Consider the following 10,174-nt stretch of genomic DNA (forward strand, 5'->3'; position numbering starts at 1 on the left):
ACTTCAACAAAGATGCGAGTCCAGAAGGGTAAAAAGTGGAGAAATCTTTTTTAAGAAAACAACTTATGTTTAAGAATGCCCCAAAGGTGATTTGAACCAAGGTAACCTTAAATCTGCACAACAGTCTAGTATGATTCAAACTGAAAGGTTAAGATGCACTCATTTTCAAATGGCGAAGAACAATAATGACAAACGCAGGTGAATCGTCTTCATACTCTATATAACATGTTTATTGATAAAATAATCATCACAGTTCAAAGGACACATAATATATAGAAATAGCTGTTTCAAAAATATATAAAACCATGTTGACAAGCTACAAATTAATGCCCAAATACTCAGCACCAAGAGAGAAGATGGAAACACAAACATCTTGTTTCCCCAAGTTAAAAAAAAAGCCAATGACAAAAAAAAGGGAATAAAATATGATGATATATCATACGAGTCATTACGCCAACACCCAAATCACTTCCCAGGGGTTTCCAGATAAAAAAACCCACTACTCAAATGAAGACCAAGGGGAATATCAAAATTGAGTTTAATTGTTTCCTTCTCAAGTTCAAACTGAAAAATCACAGGTACCTCAATCATGGTTCTGATTCGGGCGATCTGTTCTTGTTTAATTTCCTCAAAACTTGAGAAAAATGAGATGAGCGCAAGTGGAATGATGCCGACCATATGTAAAAAGAGAAAATGAATGGGAACAAAAGTATATCAAAGATATAGTTAGGACTGCAAATATTGAAAAACGTGAAAGACATGCAGGTTTCGACCTTTCTTGCATTTCATCACTGATGGGCTTTGCTCTCTGAAAACAATAAGGCAAGAAATGGTGATTAATGTCATAGTAAAAGTTTTAGGCCCTACTCAAAACAACGTAGGTCATTTAGCAGACAGACAAGAAAATGAAGACAATTGCATTCTTAAAATGTAATTATTACACACACATACACACACAGCAAGAAACACATAGACATGGCACTTGAGTAAAGAGAAGCATATCCGCACAAGAACAGTAATTTAGTTCCAGAAAACAACAAAAGACTTGTTGATCTGATGCTATGCATGTAAACTTGATTGAGTGAAAGGACTCTCTTCAACTTCTTCCAATAGAGAACTTAATATACCTTATCCTATTTGTAATAATTTCAGATGAAACTCAGGCAGAAATATTGAGAGATAAAACAAATTTTGTACTAGTCCAATTGACGATGTCGCAGTCTACTGCGATGTTTCTGTTCTACTTGCTGGTCTACCACTTGACCAGTCCGAAAACTGTCCCTCTGGACAGTCAACAAGTCTATGACTATCCACAGCGTTAAAAATTTTCCCTCTGCGTTTACATACACTTGGGACAGTCATTAGCTGTACAGTAGTCTCCGCCTAAACGCCCGGTGCTCGGGAAGGCTCTTGTGTTTATACGGAGCGTGCGTTTACATGATAATGAACCTTTGCAAAGGGGGGAAGGGACGCAGTAATCTCATTGTCTTGATATTCTAGTGACCTCCCTTGGGGTGGGGGTCACTTTGGCTGATAATATGACGACAAGTGATTGGTTCCTGAGGGATTCCTCGACTATGGTTGAGAATACAAAGGCGTTGAATGGGGGGGTGGGGGTAAGAAAAACAGACTAAATGTAATGATATGCACCATAAAATGTGGGGAACAGACAGCCTAAAAAGAAAACTGTCGGTGATAGTCATAGGGACGACGGCCCAGCCACTTGGCTATCCAAGCGATCACCGCTGACCGCTACTTCATGGACGACATCAGAATCATAGATCTCTACATTTAGAGGAACATTTCTCATTTTCTCTTGTGATTCCTTGAACGAGTACATTACAAGTTCTTCGAGCGCAGCTGATTAGGCTTACTCGACTCATCTTTAATCCTATAGAGGCCTACCTAATGCCCCCCAAATATTTCATTGACAAGTCCTAGATCTATGTGTCTGTGGAAAGTTGGGTGGGAAAACACTGTCCATCACTCTCTTCGTTCAGCGTGAGGGCAGTCTCACCAAATATCCAGTGGTCTAGGCTTGTCCTATGCATGCCGTGCAGGTTGTAGTGAAAATTTCCCCTTTTCAAGCTTTACCTGTTGGCGTGTTTCGCAGATCGGAATGTGCGTTTAGAGGGAGTGATCGTGCTTTTGTACATCTAAATTATATAGTAAAAAACTCGTCACGTGATGAAAGCTTGCGTTTGAGCAGAGCGTGCTTTTCTATGGCGCGTGTTTAGGCGGGGACTAGTGTACATGTTTAGGTGGCAGTAGTTTTTTCTTTGGGATGGTATCGGTAGGCAACATACATTTTTTACTTGCACAGACAATTAGGGAGTTACAAAAAGTAAATATTGCACAGATAAACAGGGAGTTATGCAAAACAAACTGTAAGCAAATAACACAGATAAACACGGATTTCGAAAGAGCATCACAGGTACAGATGACTGGGAGGAATTACTTTCGAGTGTTAGCTATTTTTAACCTGTCCTCGATATAACTTGTGAATAAACTCCAAGACAAGGGCAGACCATCCTGTCTGGTGGCTGGGGAAAGAAGAGCAGATAAATTATGGTAGGACATTATGATTATTTTTTTATTGAGAAAGTGTGAGAAGAGAGCAGTAATATGGCAAGTCATTTCAATAATCATTGCTCAATTTGACAGATAGATATTTCAGGCAGACAGACAGACAGACAGACAGACTGACAGACAGATGGATGGACGGATGGATAAAAGGATCGACAGATGGATGGATGGATTTATAGATAGAAACACAGATCTACAGAAACACTGACAGACAGATTAATAGTATCAATATTGCCAACCCATACACATAGGGACTGACAAAAAACAAAGAGGCGGATGGATAACACAGTGCAAAAATACTCAGTCAACAACAGACTGGAGACCCACCCACACACACACATAGCCAGATGGTAAGACACATGACTTTTGGAGTCACCTGCTATAATAAAAGAAACATTCAGAACAGCCAGACCAGGAAGAAGAAAATGTTACAATTAAAGAAAAACGTCAAATATCTTGGCCAGCAAAGAGAAAAATGTTACAGTTTTAGTAAGAGTCAACACCAAAAAGTCATATAAGTGCCGAAGATTAGTCCTGTTACAAGAGAGTAACAAACATAAAAAAAAGGAGGAGAGATCAGGACGATAGGTGTTTGATAAGAAAAAAGGAGTAAACCACACCACAGCACCCACCAACCACCCACAAAATGTTACAATTAGAGAAAAATGTAGAATGTCCTGACCAGCAAAGAGCAAAATGTTATAATGAAAAAAATAAGACATAGGAAAGACGGCTCGAACCCCCAAACCCGCAATCTCACTATTACGAGTCTGGTAGTCTAACCACAAGGCCACCAGTGCCACATGAGAGAGGCCACACATACCTTGCCCCACACCCTCTGCCCGTGTCTGCGTGGAAATATTCGTAGAACAAGATTTGGGATTCCCAGTCTGAATCTTTGGCATACTTGCTGTGGGTGCCTGAAAGTCACACACAAAACTGGATCAACAAAATATCATCTTGTAAAATGTCTTACACGCCTATCAACACAAATTTGATCATTTAGGAGATGACTCTTTAACACTTACAGTACCGAAGGCTCATATAGTGAGAAACCCTTGGGTACCGCACCAGTTAGAACGCTGAAGCTGTGGTAGAATTTTTTTTTTAATAAGAAAAACCTTGGCAGCCCAAGAAACACGCTTTAAAAATTCAGAGAGGTCCATCAACCATTCAGCTACCATATAGAGTGACTTCCTTTGGTATTTACTTTAGTGCAGTGCGTCCATTCATTGTTTAACTATGTTTAGTGTGCCTGGTTGTGTCGGCGACTAAAGTCACCAGCAGTAGTGAGGGCATGCTATGGCCTGGCGACTAAAGTCGCCGACAGTACTGTAAGTGTTAAAAAGAGTGCGCAATGTCTTGACAGAAGTTTATGTGTGAGTGAGCATTCATGTGTGTGTGTGTGTGTGTGTGTGTGTGTGTGTGTGTGTGTGTGTGTGTGTGTGTGTGTGTGTGTGTGTGTACGTGAGTTTGTAATATAAGACTATTTCCACCTTTTTTCATCCTTATAATCATGAGCATAACTACTACAAAACAAAGAGATGCTAGGTCGAAATCATTGGCATACTTGCTGTGCGAACCTGAAAGATTCACACAAAGCATTTCAATTTCAGAGGTGCCGACTGGCTTGGAAGAAAAATCTGGAAGTTTTCAAATCCCGTGGAAAAGCGCGAGTGTGTGGGGACTAAAAATTCACAGATTATAATGTCTATTACATTTTGTACCGAGACTTTTTCTGTTTCAAGGGCAAAGTCCATAAAATTTCGGATATCCAGATTTCTATATTTATCGACAAAACAAGCAGTTCAGTTGTTGATCGTAAATAAAGAGAAGCACCATATGAACACAATACAGCTCATTTAGACAGGCACAAAAACCAGCACCTGTCGTGTTACTCACCATGAACAGGCCGCGCCCCCCACACGTTGGGCAGGAAGATACTGAGAACTCTCTGACACAGATCCTGAGCAATTGCGAGAAATGTCAACTTCTGAAACATAACAGAAGGTGGAGATCTGTCTATAGTTTTGTTTGTGTGAGTAAAGAACAGCACATCAACACAAGAGTGGTCATTCAGAGCTGGGGAAAAAAAAAGGCAAGAAAGGCAAGCAGAAACCATATAGAGAGAGGTAAAGAAAAGAAGAAGGACCTATCAACGACTGCTTCCAACCACTCACAATTTGTTTCGTAAAGAACAGATCTTAACTCTGTAACTATATATATTATCCAGGAATTTATGAGCATATTATGCTCCTCTGGTTCTGAATAATATACATAGAGAACTTGAACAGATGAGTGATGGAAAGGACCAGGATAATACTTAGGTTTTATGAGAGCATCAAGCAGAGAAATGAGTGGCGAAACATAGTTGCAAATGACTTCTGGCACCTGGAAAAGAGTAGATGCAACCTACTTCATTTCACAAGCTTTGCAGTTATTCAGCAGCAAACCATTAAAAGGTGATACCATGCTAAATTAAGCAAAATGAATATCCAAAAGTATATATTGTTTATGTTTCATCCATCCAAAAATACAACTAAAAGCATCTGCAAAGCAGGTGGTTCAAGCTTGACAGACAAGGTCAATAAGAGCTTTGTGTGGGACACCTCCCAGAAGAAAGGTGCCGATGATAGATAAAACATGTTCCCCACACTGGAATCGACTAACCATTACCACAACGGTAAAAAGAAAAAAAATCTGCAGGTCCTTGAACAAGACATGAAACTGTAAGGTCAGAGGCATTGGACTTAGTAAAGTTATACAACATACCGATCTCAAAGAAAAACCAAGAATTTTTTGGAAAGAAAATAAACATTTGTATATTTGAGAATTTGTTAGAACAGTGCTGCTGATACAAATTGGTCACTATATATTCAGTCCAGCACACACACAGTGAATGCTCACATGGTGAACAGAATTTCAGGTCCCGAATTTTTTCTCATAAATATATATTCTTTGTAAAAAAAACAAACCCACATGCAAGATTAAATTTGTACAAAACAAAAAAATTTCCGCATCCCGCTAATTTTGCTATCTGTGTTTACTTACTAGGCTGTATTTTCAAATCTGTTTCTGACAGACCCTGGGAAAAAACAAACACTCAATTTTCCCAGTAGAAATAAGTACAGGCAGACTTACTGAGGCAGTTCCGGTCGGGTACTGTACACTGAGTGGTAAGGTGAACACTCTGTCAAGGTCGGAATATTTCTCCAAGCACTCTACAAACATGTAGTTCACTGAAAGGAAAAAAAAAAGGCGTAACTGCTTTTGTTTGTTTGTTTAAGTACAAGAGAGAAGCACCTTGACCCAGTCTGTGTCATTTAGTGAAGGGAAAAAGTAAGACAGACAGGTACAACAAATAACTGAGGGCAAGAAAAGAAGTAGGACCTACCAGCGGCATCCTCCAAAACTTTGACGAAATAGTCTGACGAAGCAGAACTCAACACAAAATGAAATAGTCATATTCTCCCAACCAATTTCTATAGCTACTCTATAACAATATCATTTTCCATATAAGATTGGTTGGTGTCAAGGATTGGAATTCCAATTAAAGTAAAATATAGCCCCCATGTCTATGCAAACATGGAAGATCACAATCAGCTATTACTTGTTCCTGTGAGACATAGCAATAACCCAATTGTAATCTTTCCTACAGTGATACCAAGTCTGTGAGTTAGGTCAGATCTCTTCCAAATTAGGTGGGGTGGGGGGTGAGGGGAGGGGGGTTCTAAATATACTTTCTCCGGAATCCTTTCTTACTGCAGTAGTAACTGGTTACGGTTGGTGTTTAACCCTCCCCCCTCTCTCCTCCCCACCCCAGCAACATAAGTTAGATAATTCAGGAGGCCGACTGCTGCAACCTGATGTAAATTTGGAGAAGTTTTACACCCCCATCCACAGAATTAAGATCATGTAGAAGACGACTCGCTACTTCCATACTGCCTGTCAGGGCTAGCCCAGCAGAAAGACGGAGACACATCATAAACAGATGCAGGAGAATGCCTTCCTCCCGACAAAACAGCCCCCAGAATTCAGAACTCACTGCAGAGCCAGATGGGTCCCCTCCAGTTACTGTTGCCTCCGAACAGCTTGGAGTCGGACTCCCCCGGTGTGTACTTGATGCTCATGGTTTTGCCGCCGATGTCGAAGTGGTAAGGTTTACTCTGATATATCTGAGTAGGAAAATGGCAGATTATGATAAACCATACAAGGATGCGTTAAAAAAATTAGAAATTATGAAATTCCCAAAGCCGTGTAAAAATATTAGAAATTATTATCACCCATACAGCTTTGTTAGAAATTTAAAATTATCATAATCCAAACGACTGTGTTAGAAATTTAAAATTATCATAATCTATACAACTGTTTTAGAAATAAAAAATTGTGATAATCCATACAGCTGCGTTAAAAATTAAAATTATGATAATCCAAACAACATCCTGAAAGAAAGTACAGGTAAAGGTAATCCATGTACTCACAAGTAATTACAGAATATAATCATCCATGCAGCTAAACAAAACAATAGATCATTATCATCAAAACACATGCAAGACTTTTTTTATAAAAATTGGAAATGTATATGTTTTAACTAGCCCCCATCGCCATAAATTTAGGAGGCAGGCTTCCAACCTAGGCTGAGAGGGATACAGTAACCCAGCAGAAACGTCAGATACTCGATAAAAATTCTCCCAACACTGAAAGCGAACCCAAGCCTTCTACACGAGATAGCGAAGCACCTCACCACTACAGCACAGACGTTGTTTACATATAACAGACTATAAATGATGACACTATGAAGGGGGGGGGGTGATGAGAGGGAGTGGGGGGAGGGGGGGGAGACAATTACAGCGAATTATGGGCGATTTCCAGGTTGAGAACCATAGATATGGGGTACATAGAAGCGGAACCAATAAATTGGCAAAAAGATATTATTAATCCGAATACAGGAAAAAGAGGCTAAAACAGCACCTGGACATGGATGGCTGGTGCCTCTATAAAAAAATCATTGATGGTCTGGTCTGACTATGAAAGTCAATACGCCCATAAGAAATAACATGCTATCGTAAAAGCTTTTCATATCCTCCGGTACCGTAAAAAATTTTTTTTGCACTCATAAAATTTAGCTTGAGTTAGAGTATGAGTAAAGGAAAGCACATTCACATAGCAGTATACTTAGTGTAGGGGGGTAAGTAAGGCAGAGAGAAACAACAGAGGGAAAGAAAAGAAGTTGGACCAACCACAGGCACCCTCCGATCACCCAAATGTAGATCTTATTTATGTCACCGATTCTGACCTTTGACAATGACCGGATGCCAAAGGGCGAGAGGAATTCATTCTCCGAGAAGACGATCTTCAGAATGACCTTGAGTTTTGTGTAGGAGACCAGGGTCAGGAAAAACTCATTCTCTCCCAGTTTGCAAACCTAAGAAAATGTAAAATAAAACACAATTTATCACACACATCACAGAAAACAACACAGTTTCAAAAGAAGTTTCCTGTGGTAAAGTGATTTGTGAACTGAGTTTAAATACCATTAATCCCTTCGTTGCCTTGTGATGTACCTCATACGTCATGAAAATGAGTAATTTTTAGCGCTGTGCCGTACCATGTACGTTATGGAAATTGGCAAAAATTGATGCTCCTGATTCCCTATATGATGTTACACGTACATCACTCTAATAGCCTGGCACTTATTCTTCTGTACGGAGTTTTAGCCATAAGTGCTGCATTGATTCATATCCGGGAACAAAAGACACGCATATGCATATAGGTACCAAATTTACTAGCATTACTTTACTGCTGGGCTTGCGGGCGGCCGCGTGCTTTGGTAAAATGTAAACATCGAAATGACTTTAAAAAGGCAAATAAATTCACTTTTTTACTAAGATTTACAGGTTATTCGAAATTATGAGTAAGATGGGAGGAGATGGGGAGAAAGAAAAGTGACCATCGAAGACCTGGTGTCCGAAATATGTCATAAGTGCGCTAGATCTAGAGCGGGCGTCCATTAACACTGAGACATTAGGCTGCTCTCCTTGGTAACGAGCTCAGCTGAAAATCGGTGCTGACAGTAGGAACGTATATCCCTTGGCAACGAAAGGGCTAAGTGATGTCAAGTGAAGATAAATATCAGATAACTAAGCCGATCAATTCCAACATGGGGAGTCTAATTGTTTTAGTACCTTTATCTGTCTACCGGATGCGGAAAGGTACTTATAGGAACCTTATAATCAAGGATGTGAAGATCTGTTTGAGTCGAAACATGGTGGAATAAGGTGCTCATCAATTTTTGGGCATTTTATGTTTTTAAAAAATCATCTTAAAGCTGATTCATTTGTCTTGATTTTGATAGAAAAATACCCACCTATCTTGAATAGAAGTCAAAATATCTGCGATTGAAGGAAGTGGGGTCAACTCCAGTAAGAGGTAAAGTTAGCAAGAAAATCGCTGCCAGAGTTTGGTGACTCCCAAAGCTTAAGTATCCTTTGAAACTCCAAATTTACATATTTGTGCCTTTCACCCAATTTTTCAGCGGAATTCACACATAGATGTGTTTTTAAGAGAATACGAAAGGTGTTGAGCTAAAGAAAAACAATTAAAAGAATTGCATAACAGGTGCAAAATGTTAGTTTCTTTAATTTCACTATTTTGACAAGCAGATGATTTCACCCCAATGCCACACATTTTAAAAAATTGTTTGATCTTCTCATCTATGATATCCTCAAAAGTCTCCAAACCGCATATCTATTGCCTCTAGTTGATTTCCACTATCTTCAATAAGTATCCAACATTGACAGCCTACTCACAAACGGTGAAAAGCCGCGGTCACACTTAAGCAGGAACGACTTGACCAGTGGTGAGTGTTTCAGGTTGATGGATGTGCAGGCTAACAGAGGCACTATGCCGGACCACGAGCGTACGCGGACGGCTGCACAGTGGGGGTCCTGGTAATGCAGAACGTCGTAGAAGAACTTGTCCTCCTCCATCCAAAGACCTGGCAAAAAAAGGATTTTGAAAAGAAAGATAAATACATTTGAAAATTCGAAAAAGAAAAGGAAATCATTTCAAACAAAAAAAGGAAAATAATTATAAAAAGAAACAGAGAAATAATCATTAAAAAGAAATGGAAATCATTTTCTTTATAAGGAAACCCTTTTTAAAAAGAAAAGCAAATAATTTTTTTTTAAGAAAAAGGAAATTATATTTTTAAAAACAAATCAACAACAAAATTATAAAAGAAAAGAAAACAGAATCAACTTCCCCTGTTCTGCAGATCAACAGTGCTTAAAAGTATTCATTTGTTCATTTGTTTGAGCACAGAGGAACTTGTTCTCTTCCATCCACAAAGACAAAAGGAAATAATGACAAAGAAAAGAAAACAAAGTCGAAACTATTCATCCTGGTTTCTATAGTATACCTCCGTCGTCCACTGAGCGGTTGATGGCCTTGGCGATGTTGAGGAAGTGCTTGAGGAACTTGATAGCCATGTCTGTGTAGCTGCTATCCTTACGGCACAGCTCCAGGGCGATCTGCAGCATGTTCATGCAGAACAGACCCATCCAGCCTGTGCAGTCAGCCTGGGGGG

General features: G+C 39.5%; 1 protein-coding gene across 3 annotated transcripts in view; it reads right to left on the reverse strand.

The window, feature by feature from the left end:
- Positions 1–203: 203 nt before the first annotated feature.
- LOC101863181 (uncharacterized protein YMR196W) overlaps positions 204–10,174 on the reverse strand; it is a 33,284-nt gene continuing 23,313 nt past the window's right edge. For 2 of the 3 annotated variants that reach the window (XM_013081840.2, XM_013081838.2), the window contains exons 14-21: positions 10,007–10,166; positions 9,396–9,583; positions 7,883–8,011; positions 6,632–6,761; positions 5,728–5,825; positions 4,489–4,579; positions 3,410–3,506; positions 204–2,543 (exon numbers count right to left, since the gene is read on the reverse strand). In XM_013081840.2, the coding sequence (XP_012937294.1) occupies positions 2,468–2,543; positions 3,410–3,506; positions 4,489–4,579; positions 5,728–5,825; positions 6,632–6,761; positions 7,883–8,011; positions 9,396–9,583; positions 10,007–10,166 (969 nt within the window). In that variant the 3' untranslated portion in view covers positions 204–2,467. The remainder of the gene's footprint in view (positions 2,544–3,409; positions 3,507–4,488; positions 4,580–5,727; positions 5,826–6,631; positions 6,762–7,882; positions 8,012–9,395; positions 9,584–10,006; positions 10,167–10,174) is intronic. The other variant, XM_005097166.3, reaches the window with a different exon arrangement.

The sequence above is a fragment of the Aplysia californica genome, unplaced genomic scaffold (genome assembly GCF_000002075.1).
Source record: "Aplysia californica isolate F4 #8 unplaced genomic scaffold, AplCal3.0 scaffold00148, whole genome shotgun sequence".
In the NCBI taxonomy this organism is placed as follows: Eukaryota; Metazoa; Mollusca; class Gastropoda; order Aplysiida; family Aplysiidae; genus Aplysia; species Aplysia californica.